The 22,214-nt window shown below is 40.4% G+C and overlaps 1 protein-coding gene across 1 annotated transcript in view; it reads left to right on the forward strand.

Annotated features, from left to right (window-relative positions):
• The first annotated feature begins 1,075 nt into the window (after nt 1-1,075).
• The window catches only part of LOC105384276 (filamin-C), a 67,541-nt gene continuing 46,402 nt past the window's right edge, over nt 1,076-22,214 (forward strand). Inside the window, exons 1-19 of the mRNA XM_048626038.1 lie at nt 1,076-1,396; nt 1,716-1,896; nt 2,539-2,638; nt 2,811-2,953; nt 3,304-3,527; nt 4,415-4,556; nt 5,440-5,603; nt 5,957-6,132; nt 6,418-6,530; nt 6,722-6,903; nt 7,072-7,314; nt 7,406-7,532; nt 7,657-8,107; nt 8,194-8,375; nt 8,471-8,561; nt 8,857-9,034; nt 9,421-9,599; nt 10,236-10,327; nt 10,652-10,828. Coding sequence (XP_048481995.1) covers nt 1,181-1,396; nt 1,716-1,896; nt 2,539-2,638; nt 2,811-2,953; nt 3,304-3,527; nt 4,415-4,556; nt 5,440-5,603; nt 5,957-6,132; nt 6,418-6,530; nt 6,722-6,903; nt 7,072-7,314; nt 7,406-7,532; nt 7,657-8,107; nt 8,194-8,375; nt 8,471-8,561; nt 8,857-9,034; nt 9,421-9,599; nt 10,236-10,327; nt 10,652-10,828 — 3,361 coding nt within the window. The 5' untranslated portion in view covers nt 1,076-1,180. The remainder of the gene's footprint in view (nt 1,397-1,715; nt 1,897-2,538; nt 2,639-2,810; nt 2,954-3,303; nt 3,528-4,414; nt 4,557-5,439; nt 5,604-5,956; nt 6,133-6,417; nt 6,531-6,721; nt 6,904-7,071; nt 7,315-7,405; nt 7,533-7,656; nt 8,108-8,193; nt 8,376-8,470; nt 8,562-8,856; nt 9,035-9,420; nt 9,600-10,235; nt 10,328-10,651; nt 10,829-22,214) is intronic.

Below are 22,214 nucleotides of genomic sequence, written 5' to 3' on the forward strand. Positions count from 1 at the left end.
GAAAACTATCATCAATCAATGTTCTTGCGTGACAATCCGTCATCGATGTATTATGTACAAGGATCAATGTCGTCAAACACAATATGCACTCATCCATCTGCTTTTTGTATGGGTCAATATATACTTTCTACCAGTGGTGAAGGCTCCATATAACACGATTCCTATTGGCTTCCCTTTGAGATTTTAAAAATTGCAAAATATTCGTTATTTTAAAACCGGATTGCAATACAAAAAAAAACTTTTTTACATACCTATAGGTTGATATTTTATAGATAAGTTTACTAGTTACCTCTTACTCTTAACAAGAGCAAAAACGAAACCTTTGTCATTAATTTTGGGACAACAAAGTGGAGGATTCCGACCCTCGGACCTAGGACTGGTTTTATTACTCAGAAACATCAAACACTGCGAATGAAAGGTCACATACACGTACATAATTGTTGTATGTATGTAGGTACACTGGTACATGTATTGTATATTATGTACTACATACTACCGTAGTTTATCCCCGTAGTGTAGCCGTGTTTCTTTAATATACCTACTTAAATATATTTACTATGAACGATGTTATGTCTAGGTACCTCGACATAATAATAACTTTACCTAAGGGCCTTACTACTAGATAGACTAGACAAATATTATCTTACAGGTTAACTTACTTCTACCATTTTAGTAATTTTCATTTTGCTCTACCTCGCTTTACTCGGTAGGTAACATTTTATTTTACAGTCTCAAAGTCGTTAAATTTTATTGATGACAAAGGTGATGATGTTACTTTGATTTCCATCTACCTGTCGGTGTGCCGAGCCACGTTTGATTGTAAAGTTACATTCTATATAATTTTAAGTATTCTGTGATTACTTATAATTCTTTTCATATTCTTTGGACCTTTTTGGGTGATAAAATAGCTCGTTTCACAGTTTGCCACTTTCATTTATTTATAAAAGCCGAATCTTGCTAATTAAATGTTCACGTTATTCTGGAAATTCTTTCTTTACATACTAGATTATTCTGTCTTTGATAGACTTACATTATACACCCATTACATAACCACAACCATTAAACACATAACATTTCTATATTACCCTACAGGTCCTTTCAACAAAGATGTGCGGCAAACACGTCGAAGTGATGATCGAAAGACTTATTGCGTGAGTGAGGTCAACTTCCGACTTCCACCATGGAGGGTGTGCGAGTGTCTCACCAAGGGGTGAAGGCCCACACTCCCGAGGGCTCCGCCGGGAGGATCACGCAGGCCGGCCTGGCCGCCAGGTCACCAGAGGGCACGGCTGCCAAGGGCATGGCCATCAAGGGCCACGAAGACCTGTGGGTGGAGATCCAGGCCAACACCTTCAGGAATTGGGTGAATGAGACGCTGAAGCCTATGAATATTAAGGTTAGCTGTGGAGTTTATAATGTTTATTTGGTCTCGATTTCTGTGTTATAGAGTATTTGTTTTGTATTACTTAAGTACTTACGAGTATAGTATTATTTCTCCACGTTTCTTCTGATATTAAACCATCTGGCATTTTGAAGTACTAAAGCGCTAGAGTAATCTGATGACCATAAGGTTCTGTACATCCCTACCTAGCACGGGAGGCGAGACTCTCACATGTCTATTTTTTTTTCATTGCGCTCACTCATACCGCTCGGTCATGACACAGACGTCTTGGTCTCCGTCCCATTTATTTAAACATCTCCATATAACTTCTCAGGTGGTAGACCTGGTTGAAGACCTCCGCGACGGCACGGTTCTCTGCGCGCTGGTGGAGGCGCTTCAGGGACGGCGGCTCAAGGGCTGGAGCCCCGCGCCCACCAACCAGCACCACAAGCTCGAGAATGTGACTACCGCGCTTCAGGCTATTGAAGATGACGGGGTCAAGCTGGTTAATATTGGTAAGTGTTGGAAACTTTTGTAGGTACCTTAATAATATGTCAAGGGTTCAAGCATAGAACAACGCGGACTCGGGTGTACACTCAATGGCTTCTAGTATAAAAAGGCGCGGAAGGGGTGGCGGCTCAAGGGCTGGAGCCCCGCGCCCTCCAACCAACACCACAAGTTCGAGAATGTGACGACCGCGCTTCAGGCTATTGAAGATGACGGGGTCAAGCTGGTCAATATTGGTTAGTGTTGGGTAGTTTTGTATCCTTATAATGTATACTCGCGAGCAATGAAAAAGTTCCACAGATGCATATGGAACGGCAATGGCAGGTGGAACTTTTTCATTACTCGCGAGAGTCGCGAGCGTATAATATGTCTTGGTTTCAAGTGTGAAACGTAATTCTAGAACAAATTATCGACAAACACGATGCACTATGAAACTGTATTTTGTCAAGCAAGACGTAGAAGCTGTAATAGACAGATTGAGTTGAGTATACTCGTATACTCGTATACTCTCGATAATCTACTATTTGTGTAATGCGGTCTATGCCACTTTGCGCTATAATTATTTAAAGGCTCAAGTTCCCCGAGACATCAAGTCTGTCAGTTCTAAACCCGGAACGTTAATTTAACACCTATCGATTATGTTGTTTCAGGTAACGTGGACATCGTCAACGGCAACCTGAAATTAATATTAGGCCTCATCTGGTCACTTATCGTCCGCTACCAAATAGGCAGGAGCAAGTTCCCACCGAGGTAATTTATAAACTCAACATATTTTGGAGAGTAGTTAGTTTTTTCATTGTTTCTTTAATTCTCAGGGTTTTAAGTAATTACTTACTAATATTATAGCTTAAAGTACAATTGTACTAAGCGTAAAGCTACTAAAAACGGTTTTTTCTCTTCTATCTTATACTCAATATTCCAGGAAACTCATGCTCTCCTGGCTCCAATCTGCGATCCCGGAGTGCCGCGTGTCCAACCTGACCACCGACTGGAACAGCGGCGTGCTGCTCTCGGCTCTTCTAGACCACTGCAAGCCTGGGATCTTCCCGCATTGGAGAGAACTTAGTAAGTTAAACCAGTTTTTTTTAAGAGATCATCATCAGCCTTTTATTGTCCACTTTTGAACAAAGGGTATATCCTAAGCACACTATATCCTTGGCCTTTTTATCAAGCCACAACCCAGCTAACTACACTAGTTACCTACATGTTATTAGATGTAATACCATTAGAACTCGTCTCGCCAGATATGAACACATAAAATAGGTACGCCAAAAAATGCTATTTGCAGCTACCATTTTACAAAGCTAATTTTCATGAGTCATCATCATCAGATTGAGCAGCAGCAATCACAACATACCAACCTCCCTCAGTTATCAATCTACCATCACACCTCACCAAACAATTACACCTTCCAGACCGCCACGAAGCTGTAGAAAACTGCCGCCGAGCCATGAAGCTAGCCCACCGCGAGCTCGAAGTGCCCATGGTCCTGGAGCCTGAGTACCTGGCGTCGCCATGGCTGGACGAGCTGTCCGGCATGACCTACCTCTCCTACTTCCTGAAGCCCGGGTCGCCCGGGTACAGGACCACGCTCGAGTGGGTCAACTCGAGGCTGGAGAGGGGTATCACGAATTTTACGGTGAGTTTACAATACAAAGATTAAAATATGACTGCATTGATATATACAGTACAAAACTACATTACAATTTTAGGGTTGCGATAAATTTTCAATAGGCAGCAGTTCTTCCAGGATAAGAATCAGTGGAAAAATGTTTTTTTTTACATAACTTACACTTTTTTTTCTATACATAGGGAGAGCCCGTTGCCCGCCCCCAATCACACTCTCATCGGGAGTTTTGGGCCTAACCATAAAACAATGATTTACATTTTTAGATTATTCCCATAAATCACAAATAAAACAAAAATACCACTTCAGTAAGTAACTGGGTCACAAACACTCGTATATTTGCCCCGACGATGATTAGTAAATTTCAGAATGTGATATATCGCGTTTTACGATCGTTTGTCATTTAAAATCAATCAATCAATGTTCAATCAGGCCTGTGTTATGTAACGTATTGTGTTTCTGTAACCACACAATACACTCGTAAAACTGTTTTAATTTATTTTATTGCCGTTATTAATGCTGAACGAATAGCGCAGAGTGGTACTACGAGTATAATTAACACCGACTGCTACCGATGCCGATGGTCCAATGTTCGTTTCTCGGCCGGGGCAGAGATTTGACATTGATCTCAACATGCTAGGACAAAATTACCTTTTTTTCTCGGATCTTGTATGTAGGTGGGTGTTCCATTAAGATGGCAATCCTATGGTACTAATTATTGCACCTATTAAAATATTCCGCAGCTAGTATATAGTCTTTCTTTGAAGAGAGTATTTTAGTAGTAGTATCTTGTAGACACGATTGATTATTTATCATCATCATAATAATTACCAATAACTCTCCAATGCTCGACAGAAACTCACTCCGAAAGATTACTAATCCAATATCCTCTACTCCAGACGGACTGGAACGACGGTCGCGTGGCCAACGAGCTGGTGCGGTCGCTGGGCGGGCCGGCGCTGCCGCCCAACCGCGTGCGGAAGGACCCCGCGCGCTGGGAGGAGAACAACCAGCATGCACTGGACGCTGGCAAGAAATTAGGTAAGCTGGTAGAAATTACGTAGGTACCTACGCTATATTGCGTAGTCGGCGTTCAATGTGTTAAGTTTTTTTTTTTCAATTACGTTAGGCCCCAGTTTCACCATACTCTGTTAGACTATAACAAGGGATTATAGTATTAGTTGTTGACTTTTGACACATCTGTCAAGAATTTAATATGGAGACGACCTATAATTGATGACTTTAAAATGTAACAGGGGTGTTAATGATCTAACAGACTATGGTGAAACTATAGGCATTAGATTACATAAAATTGGTTTTGAAGACCTATTAGGTGGTTTCGTAGCCCTACCTTATGTCATGAAAATCTCTTTTCTCTCGAGTTTAGTTTTTATTAGATAAACAAATAAAATCCCAATTTGTAAGGACCCTTACACCTGCTAGAGTTATCCAATTAACCGTGGGTTACGTGGAAATTGTGTATGCAGACGGTGGCGGCGTACCTGTTTATATTCGTGAGGTTGTTACCCACCCCCATTCCTGATCCACATTTCATAATACGAAGGCATAGTGTTTAATGGTGGTCTTAATGTCGTGCGTATGCATGCATTGCATGGTATTAGGTATTTATGAAGCAAAGGTATGTTTCTACATTCATGTATCCACTGTACAAAATTCTGCCATTACAGAAATCTGCCATAAAACAACTCTGTCATTAAGAAGGGGTTTAATGCAATGCGCTATTATTAGGTTATGAAACACGCACGACCGTAAAACCACCCTCACTCATCTTCTTCTTCTTCTTCATTCCCGCTACTCCTCCGAGGAGTCTGGGGCTGACACCAGGCGCTTTCATCCTTCTTTGTCGGTGGCCAGCAAGTTGAGCTCACTCATCAATCCAACTTAACCCCTTAACCCCTCACAGGCGTGCAACCTGTCCTATCAGCGAAGGACATGAGCACCAACGAGGTGGAGCACCTCGGCGTGATGTCGTGGGCCACGCAGTTCCGCAACGTGCGGCCGCGGCCCCCCGTGCACGACATGCTGCGGGTGGCGCTGGACTCTACGTCAGGGAGAGTGGGCGAGCCGGTGAGTTGTGGTGTTTACAGCGAAGTTAGGTATACATTGGGTAGAGCGCACATGATGTTAGGAGAGAGTACGTAACAACAAGCGACTAAAAGGGGAGGTTATCAAGAAAAGGATGAAGGAACAAGGTGGAGCACTTCGGTGTGATGTTGTGGGCCACGCAGTTCAGTTGAGAAGAAGAAGCTAGACTAGAGCTACTTCTGAAACAATAATTTCCTATTTAGAAGCATGTTTATCATGTTTTGTCACCCTCAAAACATGATAAAAAGGAACTCAATAACTTCCGTAATGGTTGATAACTAGAGCTTCGTTATAGCCTTATCCCGCTTACCCTAACAAATGCCCCAAAATTTCAGACATACATCAAAGTGGAGTCTCTGACCTCGGAGCTGTCTACATCAGACGTGCGGGTGTCCATCGTGAACCCCCTGGAGCAGGAGTCCCGGCTGCGCGTGGACGCGCGCGGCGCCGGCGAGTTCGTGCCTGAACATGCGGGGATGCACGAGATTGTGCTCACTGTTGATGATATCAGGTAGGCTATTTTGTGTTTTGGATAGGGTATCTAGCCATAAGCAAGCGTAGCGTCCCGCTGGACTGAGAAACTTGGTTAGGTCACTACCTGCTGGATGAAGAAGGTCAAGGATAGAGTTTCGTGGCACTCCTTAGGAGAGGCTATGTCTAACAATAATTTTGATGGTATCATCATATATTGAGGAAACCTCTGCAGTCTCTGCACCTGCTAATCTTACATTGCGATAATTTGACTTTTGCGTCCATATTTACATTAATCATCATCGTGTCCTATCTCTGCTTTCAGGGTGGATGGGAGATACTTCTTCAGGGTGCTTCCTCGCCTGGTGTCAGTACCGCCCCCGGGCATGGCGCCCTGTGCTGTGGGCAGCATAGTCGAAGTACTTGTCAGTGCTACAGGTAACTGAACTCACATTATTTTGTTATCCATGAACCTTGAATCTCGACGACAATCATGTGAGTGTTAGCTGTCCAGCTCACTTGCATTGCATTCTTGCATTTATCGTCCACAATCTTTAATCCACTTCAAACACACAGTCATCTTGCCTTCCATCTTAATACACGGGTTCACAAATCCTCTTCCTACCCAGGCGCCCCTCGTCGTGAGGACATCGACGTGACAGCGCACTCCCCGAGCGGGCGCAGCGTGCCCCTGCAGGCGCGGCACCCGCCGCCGTCGGCGCCGGGCACCACGGCTTCCAGTGCCACCTTCCAGCCTGATGAGGCGGGGACCTGGACAATAGCCATTACGTACAAGGGAGAGCATATTCAGGTTAGTGCTTGACGTTGGTGTGTTTCTGATTGTTGTGATTAATTCTAATTTTTATGATTTTATTCATAAACATTTAAGCCCCAGAAGCCGTGAACCATGTCTGAATATTCTTAAGATACCTATCTATAAGACTCTAGTACGTACTCTTTATAATACTGGTTTTCCCAGGGTGGACCATTCACATGTGACGTATTCGACCCGGCTGGCGTGAGACTGAGCCAAGGGGCTCTAGAAGGTGCTGATCCGCTCAAACCTCACTCCTTCGAGCTCGACACCAGTGGCTGCGGCGCCAAAGGGGACCTGCAACTGGACATAGTCCACGACAAGAGATCCGTCATGTGCGCGCTCGAGAAACTGTCCAACACGAAGTATAGAGCTACATTCATGCCTAAAGCTCCGGGAAAACATAGGGTAAGTTATTTAACACTGTACTCTGTCTTTAGCAGCACCACCAAATTTGTGATCTGTTTTCAATCAATTAACATAAAATGTTGCTTTACAGTTGTACATCTACTTCAATGGATATGACGTGGAAGGCTCCCCGCATATGTTCCGTGTGGGGTCACGCTCTAAGAAACATCGCGCCACCATCAGCCCGTCTCCTGCCCGGGGACGAGTCTCCAGTCCAAGTAAAACTGCCTCAGAATATCTATTATTAGCTTGTTACATAATTGCTCTTTGCTTATGATGGCCAAACCAATCCAACGTCTAGGAGATGAGATAAATTGTGGCTCATACATATTTATATTCCAGTTACGCGTATTGGATCTGAGAGCCCGCTGAACAGCTCATCATTCTACGAATCGAATACAACGAAACACAACACCAGCTCATTTGACCGACGCGAAGATCGTCGAGACTCCATGGACTATTACAGCTCAGACTTCAAAGACAAAAGCTATGACATGACCGACTCAGCCTACTCCACATCACGAATGAACAAGAAGGATATCTTCACGACCCGGTACGGGTCAGAAAGCCCAAGGAATCGCACCGCGAGTCCAATCACCACCAAACACTTGGGTAGCGGGTCTCGTCTCGATGTGAACAGATCCGATAGTCCCTATGGGACTACTAGTTCGTATAGGGCAACTAGTCCGTACCGCGCTACTAGCCCGTATGCTACGAGTCCCATCGGGGGTACATCTAGCCCTTTGTCGAGGAAAGATAGTCCGTTGAATAGGACTTCTAGTCCCATCAACAGGTACACTTATCTACAACTTTATTAAATTTTGTCACATAACCGTTGTATAGTCGAGTGAAAGTTTAACTCATCTCGTCTCATTTCAGGATGAGTAGCCCGACAGACCGATACAGTCCGGTAGCCACCACAAAGAAAGTTGTGGAAAAGCGCTCAAATTATAAATACAGTTCGTATACCGGGTCCCAGGACAACGTGGATCAAGGGAGCCCATTTTCTTCTCTGGAAGCCGATCGGACCAGGAGACTGGGGAGCCCGAGTAAGATATTAGGTATGATATATAATATATTTTTTTCGTTACGAAAAGAATATTATATTATTGTAACCAGACATTTTGCAGTTTTACATATTTTACTTGTTTTTCAGATACGGGAGATCCTGGAGGGAGATCGTATTTAGGGAGAAAGGATTCATGGGACACCGTAGAGAAAACGCGGCAACGGCTCAATGACACGAGGTAAGATGCGATCCAAATGCTATTACGCTAATACAATAATATGTTTGAAAAGATGCTCGAGGAGTTTCTTTCGCCGTTTCTTTCCTCCTAATATACATATGACAGGGCCTTTGTGAAATGGTGGTAGAGTAATATTATGACAATGGACAAATAATTGTAAAATTTTACGCGCAATAAAGTGATATTCTATTCTATTCTAATACCTTCTTGGCTTTTCTATAGTTACATAGTGATCAGAGATTCAAAAATAATACCGTTTTATCTTGTTTTGTTTTCAATATACGTTTGGTTCCAGCCTGGACGGCCCGGCCCCGGAGAGGTCCTTCGGTCAGAGCACTCTGGAGCGAGAGACCAAGCGCAACACGCAGCTGAACAAGCAGCTCAACAAGTTCTCGGATCTGTCGCACGACTCCTTCAACCGCCACCTCGACCGGATGGTTGATGAGCACGACTCCGACACGTATGTTAGTCGAGTAAGTATTGTGGTCCTTCAGAATTTAACACGTTGCAACGTAGGTATGATGATAGAGAAACAAAATGCATGTCAATCTTTGCATGTTGCATCAACGGAAAATAAGAGTGGATTGATGTGGCCGCAAACGCAACAGTGACCAATAGCGGCGTGACGTGGTTTTGACATATTTATTCAAATTTAACCACCCCTCAATCCGCAACTACAAGGGGCCCCTAAAAAGTGTCTTTTGGAAATGTCAAGTTACGTAGTTTCTAGAGTACCTCTATACTTCCAACTTCCAAAGATACCTACCTCTAATTTTATTTCAATCTCATTGCAGCTCGTTTAGCTACCTCTACTTTATTATGAATATGTACGTAAGCTTACATTAACATTTTTTTGCAGTCGGAGATAAAGAAGCGCGAAGTCCACGAGAGCTCATCGTACGTAGTGCGCGACTCTTCCTACAGCAGCGTGGAGGAGAAGCAACAGAAACAACAGCAGTCTTTTTTATCCAATAGGCCCCCCCGCGACCCAACCGGGGGGGCCGAGTCCGAAACGGATGCTGCACACAACCGTTTCAGGTATTCGACACAACAAATACTCAAAATCAAAACCATTCTCGCCTAGCCCGAGCGCCGCGCCGCGTCGCCGCCGTGCGTGACATTTTAGGCCTTGGTCTCCTATTTACGCCGTAGGTCGCGTCCAGCGTCATGCCGTAGGCCGCGTCACGATGCTCACTATAGAAATGTACTGATGCGGTCTCCCTCACACGCCGACGTTGGCGCGTAGACATAATGAGAATTGTGACGCGGCCTACGGCGGTGACACTTGACGCGACCTACGGAGTAAATAGGAGACCCGGGCCTTAAATAAAACCTCGATCAGCAAATATAGCCGACATGGCCGACATGACCCCTTTCGCTGCGTGTGGAAAATGAAATACAACGTGGAAATGTGGAAAGTGCACACGGGGGATATTATTGGCAGAACCTTTTTCAACTTATGTATGTTTGTAACGTTTGTTGCAATATTTTTATTCAGGCTACTAGAGGTGCCGTCTACAGTACAGTGTAAAGTTCGCCAACTTTAATTAACCCTTCAGCTTCAGGAGTTGAAGGCAAAGCAAAAAGTTAACGTTACAACATGTTCTTTGTTCCGACATGCAATAAAACGCTTACGGCTAACTCTTAACGGTGCAATTATCGACATTGTTACAGACCAATACAAAGGGATTTTCAAAGAGGAGCAAATCAAATCACAGTGAAATCAACAAACAAAGGAGTAATTGGACAACCTGTAGAATTCATAGGTAAAGTAAATGTTAACGTTCCGCTTCCGTGGAAGTTTCGAGGCAACTGTAAACACAGCCGTCGCCACTGCCGGCTACTTGTGTTGAGAATTGCATTGCAGTTGCACTAACTTCAGCGCTACAGATGTAATACCGACGACGACGGCTTATACTAATTAATTTTAATATAACAACGTCCAGGTAGTGAAATTGGAATTCTAAAGGCTTGAATAAAAAATTTATTCTTCTGTCCGATACCCATATTACAGGCTCTGCCTGTCTTGATATCTAATGGCCGTGTGTGAGACGACCCCACATATTATTATTCCCCTCATTCCCCACTAGTGGACGGCAGCTCGGCCGGCTCCGGGCACCTGGAGCTGGAGGTGTCAGGGGCAGACGGCGCGCTGGTGGCCAGTTCTGTGAGACCCCTCGGCAGCCACAAGTTCCTGGCCGCATTCACCCCGCGCCAGCCGCAGCCGCACGCCGTGAGGGTCACCTTCAATGGACAACATGTGCCAGGTATGTCCAGTAATTATTGTTCTTTTTTTTTTAAATAGTCTATGTATTTTCCCACTGCTGGGCAAAGACCTCGCCTTTAATTTTCCACTCATCCCGATCCAATGCGGCTACCTCTCACGCTGAGTTGCAGAAAGGCACTTTAAGCTAATGTCGACCTTAAATGAATAGCTGCCTTGCTTTGACAGTATACGGACAGAAAGAGACATACATAGATTTAATGCCGACATTAGCTTAATGTTCTTTTCTGCAACTCAGCGTCAATCCGGCAAATATTTGACGAGCTCGACCCGCCACCTCCTTCTCATTTTGTTGTTCTAATTTTTAAAATAACTACGGTATTAAAAATATGAAGATCCGTCCCCAGCGCCAACTGTTTGACCCGTAAAATTTGTTAGGAGGGACGTAGTTAGTAATGTCATCATCATCATCATCATCATCATCATCAGCCAATAATGATCCACTGCTGGACATAGGCCTCTCCCAAGGAGCGCCACAACACTCGGTCCTCGGCCTTCCTCATCCAACCACTACCCGCCACCCACCTAAGGTCGTCAGTCCAGCGGGCAGGAGGGCGTCCCACGCTGCGTTTGCCTGTTCGTGGTCTCCACTCGAGAACTCGTCTACCCCAACGGTTATCGGTTCTTCGGCAGATATGACCAGCCCACTGCCACTTCAGCTTGAATATTTTGACAGCTATGTCGGTAACCTTAGTCCTCTGACGGATAACCTCATTTCTGATACGATCCATCAGAGAAACCCCAAGCATAGCTCTCTCCATAGCACGCTGAGCGACTTTAAATCGGTGGACCAGTCCTACCGTCAGTAGGTTAGTAATGTAAAAAATAAAAATTTATTCACTATCTCTCTATAATCTTACTAAGTATGTACCTATTAGTTATTTTGCAAGATATTAAGTTCGTATTATTAAGTACCAATAACGAATTGGTGACGCCGTATATAAAATAATAATTTAAAAAAAATAAATGACCGACTTCAAAAAACCACCAAAAAGTAAGAAATAATTTAAGGTTTAGACCAATCCTAGGTGACAGTACAAATACCTAAGCAGGTTCTTTTTTGATGTTGGTGCGGTGACAACGTAATCTGAAGAAATATGGCACCAACTTCAAAAAAGAACAGTATTATTTGTGGCACTATACCTGCTTATAGTGCCACAATCTTATCTGTTCCGGTGGTCGAAATGTGCAACTAACGAGACGTCATTGTCAAACGTCATTTCATACTCTGTGCGTTATTTGAGTTGTCAATTTCTGTGAAGAGGCTGACGCTACGTTATTCAATTTGTTTTGTGATTTTCTGGGTGAAATAATGCCAAAAGCGCTGTAATGTGATGCAAGAAAAGTAGTACTATATATATTGGCTTTTATGCAGGAAGAATAACATATTCAGGCGCCTTTAATTCCGTTTGAAAAATTGGAAGAACGAGTTGCAGCGGCTACAGGTTAGTGTTGCCAAATATGACGAATAATTTTACCCATATACTCCATGTAATTTTATTAAATATTTTCCCGAGAGCGGAGAGGCCCGTGCCCCAGCAGTGGGGACGGGATGGGTCGTGAATAGTCGTGATACTCGTGATGAAAAGTATATAATCTTTATTTTTCTTTGATTACAGGTGATTACATGTGAGGACATGACATGATACTTTAAATCTTATGCAGTATACCAAGAAGAATTTCTCGCACCTGCAGCGATTTTAGACGAAATAATGATGATTTAAGACATGTCATTATTTTCCCAACCTATCAAGAGTTGGCTGAAAGAAATTGCTTTTTGGCAATTAGCCTTTCGAAGGAGACCCGTGCCCCAGCAGTGGGGACGTGATGGGTCGTGATGATGATGATCATGAATTAACCTTTGCACACTGTCTGAATTTCTTTTAATTGTATGCTCTTGTTTCTATTTACTTTAAAAATGTTAAATAAAGTGTTCAAAAATAATAATTAATAGTTTTTTTTAAGTCGTATCTCGTTATTCCCACGACCCACATATATTACCTATACCATTGTAATCTAGATTTAATCTCCTATATCAGAACATAATCAGAACTAATTTTATTTCTGTTCGCCGTGGACAAATTTTCCATACAACATACATAATGTCGTTTGATATATTATATCCTCTTTCATTTACTATCGACCCTATATTTTGATTTATCTATACTTATGAATGTACCTAATTATAACAATAGGTAATAGCAGAAATGCATTGTCGTTTAAACCAGAAATAGGCAAAATTTAATCGATGGCATCACTGGATTCGATCACAGCGAAGTCGCCACCGGAACAGATAAGATTGTGGCACTATAGGTATTTGTACTGTCACCTAGGATTGGTCTAAACCTTAAATTATTTCTTACTTTTTGGTGGTTATTTGAAGTCGGTTTTTTATTTTTTTTAAATTATAATTTATTTATTTTTATTTTTAGTTTATTTGCAATAATTAGCAATCAAAAGTAAGTAGCAAATGATACCAATAAGTCCTGCTAGTCAATACGAATCATTGAAGCCTAAACACGAGGTAGTTGCTATATACCGTTGAGGAGTTCCCTTGACTGCCTTCCGTTTCCATCATCAGATCAGCTCAAGGTCACCATCATATTTTTTTGTTATAAGAACTATATTTACGTTCTAAATTTCATTAGAATCGGTTGATAAGTGCCCAAAATGGAAATTTATACCCCTGTTTTACCCCTTTACCCGCCCTTGGGGGTGAACTAAAATTCTGAAAAAAAAATGGGACCACCTGAGAGCTCAACCCAATACACCAAAAAAAGAATTTTCAAAATCGGTCCATAAACGGCGGAGTAATCGGTGAACATACATAAAAATAAAAAAAAAAAAGATCCCGACGAATTGAAAACCTCCTCCTTTTTTTGAAGTCGGTTAAAAAATAGTAGGTACTCACCTCTATTTACTACAAAACTGCATGAATGAGTCTATTATGAGTCACCCATGAAGCCAGTAATAAACTACTGTTACAGCTGTTTTGTGAAACTTAACTAGGTAAGTATGTACTTACATTAGGTACATTGTTATGTAAATACCCGTAAAACAACTGTAAATTGTAGCATATATAACCTATTTGTGCACCTTCGGAATTTTCACAACTTAATCTTCTTCATAGCGTACTGCTAGGGATCTGATTTTACCTTTTGACCGAAAATTAAAAGCATGTTAGTAATTTAGAAGTCTTCACTGGATAATAGGAAGGAAAGTTTATACTTAATTCAATGTTAGTGTCTATCGTAAACGTAAAAGCAAGCTATTTCGTGCGCAACTATGCGCAATGAAACAAACATTAAATCGCGTAATATCTTATTATTATTATTATTAAATTCTTTATTGCACATAAATTAATTTTGTACATAGGCGAACTTAATGCTAAAAGCATTCTCTTCCAGTTAACCTTGGGCGTTGTGGAGAAAGTGATAGGTAGTGCGAAAGACAATGAGGACAGTTTAATTTTGTTTAATATCTATATTGTTAAACACTAGAATATATACTTACTTATACATAATATTATAAAATAAACGTATACCTACATACATAATTTAAATATATAGTTACTATAACAAAAACTAATAATATCATCGTCTCACTTACATACTACAACAAAAACAGATAAACTATTTATTAGATATCTCCATTACTATTTGAAAGATAGAAAAGAAAGTAGCTGCAGGTATTACCGAGTATGGGTGCTGGAGGTCACTCTCGATTACACAAAACGAATTTTGTGCGAGCTACTGCGTTAACCAAGACTTTATCTCGCTGTGCTAAACGACCCGATATTTCATGACAGATCGCGTTACTTTGTTTTTTGTCAAGCTAGAGTAATCCTGCTTACAGTTTCCACCATGCGTATAATTCGGAGCCATTCCACAGCCGTTGTAAAGAAAAGAAACTGCCTAATGCTACACCATCGCATCGGTATGAAAGTGTCAACACTATACGCTTACTGCTTTCCTTTCGTTTCTAATTAATTAGCTATTGCCCAACTACCCTGTAATCCTCTGTTTGATAAACTATACTTAAATATATAGTTGCTATATATAGGTAGTTACAATTTTCGAATCAATGATAAGCGATTATGATAACAGGTGGGAACGATATTCGGTTCCTTCCTAACAGCAGAGGTTCATAAAACAAACGATTACTTTATCTACTCCAACATCCGTATTCACGATCCTGCTGACATTCCTTGATGTAAAATGATTTTGAATTTTTGACAATTAAGTTGGAATGTATCAAAGACTGTAGGTAATAATATTCAAATTGAGTCTTTGTTCATTCACGCCAATGATGGAGTGATGTGGAAGAGCGTGGGTTCAAAGCCTACTCATTATTACTCCGCACGTAGGCGCTCAAATATATACTATTTTGGTATATTAACTACATAATATAGATAGGTGCCATAACTTCCTTTCCTTCATTTTATAATAAATATTCATCCATCCTGACGTCCCTCAAAATTTTGTTAGTTATTTTGAGCAATTCTGAAGGTAGCTAATACTCTTCATACCAAAACCTGGTGGGTATTGGTGTGGTTTGATACCGAGTACTATGTCACTCTTCAATTAAATAAAAGTCTAATATAGTTTAGTTCAAGACATAACATAGCTTTAACAAAAGCCAATTTATTATATTTGCATTGCAGCCAAGCATTCAAAGTAGGTATTATCTAAGAACAGTTAATCAAACTTATAAATATTGTGGTAAGTTCTTTGATAATTAAGTAGGTACGTACTTACCTAAACATGTTTTGCTTGATGGAGGCGAAGCTTACTAATTAAACATAGAGTCGATAAGTAAGTGTCAGGTAAGTGTCCATTGTTCTACTAAAGGTCTCATCGCAGCGTCGTCAATAACATAGGTAGTATACCTATACGGAATAACCTAGGTACCTATAGAGATTCGATAGATTTGTACTTAACTTTTTTGCTAACTGTGTTGGTAAATACTACTACTATTTTTTGCGTTGAGTTGTTGGATGTATCTATTACGGAGGAGTACCTAAGAAGATTAGGTATTTCAGTAAGTATTTAAACTGAATCTACTAATTTTACCTTTGTCTCTTTATTATTACTTAGATACCTATACATTCACGGGCAATGAAAAAGTTCCATTCAGAAAATCACTTAATTACACTGAAACGGAAATAACTAACTTAATGACGTCTTCTGCAATATTTAAGTGCATTTATCGGCGCGTAAGAATATTATCATGAATAAAACATAAATATTTTATTCAAAATTCCTGTTAAAAAAAATTGACGCCATTTGGTGTCTGCATTTTGTAAGTGGAACTGTTTCTTTGCCCGTGAGTGTATTTAAATATTGGCCAATTTACTTAATTAAATAGGATCCATAAAGCATAATGTACTTTCGCTGTAACGGTACATAATTAAAGATTTAGTATCGTAACTAACCTACGATCTACCTATTAGATTGTATGTGAAATTGGTTGGTTTACTTCGGAACAATCAGAAATTTGCATGAAGAAAGGCTAGTTAATCATCGGTCATTATTGAAAACATACTTAAAACTTGTATATTGAATACATTTCACAGATATTTAAACAATAAATTCAAATGCGGAGAATTGAGTAACATGCGTGGATCTCTCGGAACTTGTTCTGTTAACTGTACCGAAGTAGGCTCTTGAATTCCGAGCCGCCATTTTGAATACCTGCGTGACGTCACGCGGCGGGCGCGGGCTGCGTGCGCCCGCGCAGCACTGACATTTGTGCCGCGTTCACAGACTTGGGCGACGCCTCGCAGCGCTCACAATGAAATTTCGACGTGTTTTCTTCCGTATACGTGCCCGTAGATTTTAGAAGACGTTTCACAAATCAACATTGGCTCTCGCTGCTCTTTTCGCTGACTAAGAACAGTTGAGGTCCATTCAGTGCCGACCGCCGTGGTTCTCTGTGTTGTGTTTGCTGAAAGTGTTTGTTGTTTTCCGTACTCATTCAGTGCAGTGGCCTACATTTGTTGTGAGGGAGTGTGTCTCCGTCTCCTCAGTGCCTGTTCCCAATAAGTGGATCGCGTATTTGCATACAGCCAGCCGGACGGTGAGTTCTTGCACCGCTCATGTGGGCGCGACACGTACACGACTTGCCTTTTCCAGCGGCCGCTTAAACTTAAAGCCAACCTTTCAAGCCAGGTGATTTACAGATAATCAGCGCACAACCCACCTTGACTAACAACTATCTGACTTTATAAAGAGCGTCAAACGGAACAAAATATCAGAGTTGAATCGCTGAATCAACATACAAATGACCACTACTTCCATAACCCACTTTAAATGGCTGCAGCGGATAGCTTTCCATTTTTCATAAACGTCAATAGGTACTTTCTTGAGTAGGTAATCTGTGCGCAGTCCCATGAGAATGTTTGATTGAGAATACTTTCTTCTTGGTGTCTGGTTGTGACTTCAAATTAGATAGATAGCGAGTCCGGGAGCAGATTTGCCCGAGTGAGCCCGGACAAAGCGCGCCGAGCGTTGAACTCTTTTGTAAGGGCTGATTCACAGTTCCCACGGCGCTTCCTCCCCCTCGCTATTTTACTACGAAGCTACAAAAACTAACTTATTTTTAGTCAGTGCACGGCTTTTGTTGGCTTCTCTGTCTACTATATGAAACGGTCGTGTTGAAAAGGGACAGGTAGCCCATTATTGGGATTCAATGAACGTGTAATAATAGGTACCGATCTACCGATACTCACTCACATGAAATTTTATAATCCTTTTGGCGTAAGTTAACATTACCTTCGTAGGTAATTTCAAAGTAAAATTTACTAAGACAGTGATATACTAGGTTAGGTTTCCCATTATAAGGATGGGATTCAATTAAGTTTTATAATGCTATTAATTTTCTAATCCTTTCGGAATTACCCATGTAGGTAGGTACAGTCTGGGCATAGAAACCTGACCCTTTACAGGTATATCATGGTTGCTCTGACTTTTTATGGTTGTTTTTTTTTTAACCAAGCACATAATTTAAGTATACAATAAAAGTGTACCAATAAAATACACGACCATAATGGTATGAGTGACAATAAAAATGTGATCATCAGCAATACTTACTGTATTTAAAATTTAAATCCAATAACGGATGTAGAAGTTTCCTAAGCTCACGACACGATGGCCATAAGATGCAATATTGCGTGATTGTCTCTGCGTGCGTGTATTGTAGTTAAAAAAAATCTCTGCCGGATTGGTAATCGCGACTAAATACTCTCGCATACTTACCAGATGTTTGTGACCAAGCCACATACTTTAATACATTATTCTTGTAAATGTTAAAGTACGGTCAGCAAAGCAGTCTTAGCAAAAAATCATCACGTCTTAGCATCACTTATGCAAAATGCAGGTGGTACCTACATAATACAAAGTTAGAAAGTCACATGGGTAGGCAATTAAATTATTACGGTAAGTAACCTCAATCAATGCTATTACTTGCACAGATTGAGTATAGTAGTTTTACAAACATAAAATAAATGAACAACGTACATGGAAGTAGTTCCTAGTTTTCACATGACGATTTCAGGATTAAGGTCGCATAATTGTACCAATGCAATATAATTGTTCTCTCAAACTTCATTTAAAACTCAAATTTCTTTAGTAGTGTACTCTTACCTAAATCAATATATCCTTTTTTTTATTACTTGCTATAGGTATAGGCTTGTATAGGTCAGTTAACTACTTACCTACCGACTAACTAGTATTAAAATAAATATGTACTTAGTCAACCATTACCCAAGTTTTTTTTATTAATCTTATGATAGGCAACATTCGTGTTGATAAGCCGGTCAGGCGATCGTGAGAATCGGCATTTCTTCATTGCCAGAGTCGTGACACGGAATGAGTACCGACTACTGCCGACTTAGGCCGAGTATACATTTACTTACCTATATCATTTTTCCATATCATAAGCTCTGGTTTGAAGTACTTAATATGTTGTATTTGACAAAGTCTTTTTGGGTCCAAAAGATCATGATCGGATATGGAGATCTGCTACGGGAAAGTGATACAAATGTGGACCCGGTCTTAGTAATTCTAACATCAAAGTTTTTAGATATTAGGGGTACAATACACACATTGGTTGCACAAAGGGTGAAACTTGCTCATCTAATTCCGAGACGGTGTTCGGTGACCGAGCGATAGCGAGAGAGAAAATGATCTCTAGAAATTAAATAAGCAATTATCCCGATGTAAATACTGTGATTTTCATTACATTTATCATATGAAATCAAATTTAATATTAAATCGTAAAAATAAAAACTTAATGTGGATTCCTAGTTTCCGGTAAAATTGGTACTGAAATAGATACAATGACATCACAATCACATAATAATATTGTACTTACATTATAATTATGTAAATAAATGCATAAAGTAACATAACACGAAACGCATGTATACAACAATATATACAACAAATCGTATGTAAGTATATGTACATTATATATATTTATGTTTCTATATATTTATATGTACCTATACCTACAATAATCACAGTTTCCACCATGCAGCGATGATGTCATACATGGGCTAACAGCTTGATAAAATAATAACTGCATACCCATATCCGACGCAATTTCTAGCAAATGACGGTTGCAATCGTACCAGCAATAACATTGATAAATATCGATTTGACTAACTTGATATAAAATAGTGAATTGTGTAACCACAACATCGTACCAAAACGTAAACTGACCTTTTGTTTTTTTTTTCACCATAAATTGACCTGGAAATTTCAAATTAGGATGTTGATGATGATTTTATGATAGATTGCTAGGAGCAATCAATAACAATTAAAAACTTATGTACTTACATATGTAGGTAAGTATATGTAAGTAGTTTATATGTAAGTAATTGTTTATTACATTCTTTATGCTCTATTTAGCAAAAAAAAAACTTACTTGAAAATTAGAAGGGCAAAACGACCTGCATTCATATGAGGGAATATTATCTGTGGGACATTTCACTCGGCTCTCAAAAGGATTGAGTTCACAGGTTCATCATATTACAAGACAACCTACATAGCTATGTATAGGTTCTCACTCTGTCTTTGCTGATTCTCCAAGTGTTGTATTACATAGTACCATCGATATGCATATATATAAACGGGGTAGAATTTTATCCGGAAAAGACATAAACAGAAGAATGAAATTAACATGCTAGCTCCAATTTCTCCATAGTCGGTTAGATCGTAACCAGGGAAAGGTTTATCAATTATACGTCATCTCCATATTAAATTCTTGAGAGTTGTGTCAAAAGTCAAGCCATAATCCCTGGTTATGCTCTAACCCACTATGGCGAAATTGGCACTTACCAGCTCTGCTAAAAAAGTGTAGACCCTGCTGGAAACATCATTTCTACATCTATTTTCTAATAATTAAGATATTAAATAATATTGTTACATTATACGGTACAATCAAAATCCTACTTTGTACAGAGTGAGTGTTGCATGATGGGTATATCTAAGTAAACTGAGGGGAGTTGATTCAGTGGGTCATTCTAAACAAATTTTCCTTTACGACAAAGAATCACGAAAATAAAACATTTTGTAAACAGTGATTCTGACATGAGCCAGCAATGTTAAACAAAAACGAGTAGGGCAATAGAGAAATAAAATGAAACGGTAAGTTCTCCTTCAAAGGGCCAACTCTGCGGCTAAACTAGGATTAACAGTTAATGGCGCCTAACCGAGAAACGGGTTAAAAACTCCAATAATGTCTGCTTTCGTAACACCGCAGATTAACTAGTTTTTAACTCGCATTTTACGGGTCACTTGGTCTTTAAGAACTTCGTATTTTACCTTAATTATTAACAGGTTGCTTAATAGCCAGTAGAAATTTTATTTTAAAATAACATGTTTGTATTTGTAACGACTGTACTCGTAGTAGTCGCATTACGCAATTATGTCAACCACAAAGTTAAATACAGTATAGTTAATTACCCTGCCCCCGTATTTTGTAACTTTTTGAGAGTTAGCAACCGGTGATAATTGGTATCAACTTAGAGACTTATTAACCGAACACACCAAAAATCTTAGCGAAAGAAATATGCAAGAAGCCTACCAATATATCCATACATTCAACATAAACGTTTGTGAAATCAGATAAGTCAATAAAAAGTTATAAATTAATAATGCTCTAAGTTGTCAGCCATTTTATACCAACCAACCCCACTCGGAGTTACATAATACGGGGGCTGGTCCGGAATTTTCGCTCTCTCGACATCATCTCAACAATCGACATAATAATACATCGGGGGCTTCATACAAAATTTCAATTCAATACCAAAATTTCGAGATATATTATGTCGTGTGCCAAGGAAGGTCGAGTGAGCAAAAATTGAAGCCTAAAAAAAGTTTACTCAAATAATACAATTCGACGAGTTTTCCGAGAGGGACTACTCTTGCTTGACGAAATATGAAGTACGGAGTAATGTGAAGCAATCGGAGAGTCGTGGCTGGCATAGCACCGTTCCGTAACTTTGTACATTTTCATGCAAAAGTAGCCCCAAAAACACGACTTATTTTCGTCGGTAAAAGTCTTAAATCACCTGTCTCGAAAGTGGTCCGACACAAACCGAACACCCCACCTGCTGCGCACACTGAGCACACATCGGCACCGACTGTCGGTTACGAAACAACCGCGCTTACCTGCTCTCATACCGCAGCCATAAAATTGCAACGCTGTTTACTAGATGGGCCTTTCATTATTTGTCCATTTGCTGCCCGACCATTGCCGGGACCGCTTAAAATGTTTACAGGCATCAATTTTGCAAGCTCTTTCGAACAAGACAATGGAATGATCGAAATCCGTTTAATGCATTGGCGGATGCATTTTAGTGAAATGCTGAGTCTATGCAAAGGTCAGCGCGTCGGCATGCGACACTAGTGTGCTCAGAGCTTATGTGAGGCTGTGCGGAGGCCGGCCGAGTCACGTTCCGCGGACAACGGGCTTACCTTTCATTGACTCTCCAAACACCTACATTCCAAACGTGGCTTGCCATTTCCCTCCATACTCCTCTAGGCTGCTAACGAAAGACTAAACAAAGTTAATCTATTATTGTCATTCGGGTTTGATATCTGTCTTTAGTTATTACTTATTAGGATATTACTGTCAATATTTAACCACATAAAAAATCTATTATACTTGCTTATGGCTGAATCTGAAGTTATTATTTAACTTTAGATAGTACAGCCCAGCAGTAATACGACACACATCATAATAAAATTATTATAAAGCTTCAAAATGTGTCAGTATGTAGGTTTCCATTTTAGTGCACAGACCAAGATTACTTGATACGTTTCATTCGGTTGTATTAAGCTAAGGGGGTCACGAGACAATAC

Source organism: Plutella xylostella, chromosome 15, assembly GCF_932276165.1.
Source record: "Plutella xylostella chromosome 15, ilPluXylo3.1, whole genome shotgun sequence".
In the NCBI taxonomy this organism is placed as follows: domain Eukaryota; kingdom Metazoa; phylum Arthropoda; class Insecta; order Lepidoptera; family Plutellidae; genus Plutella; species Plutella xylostella.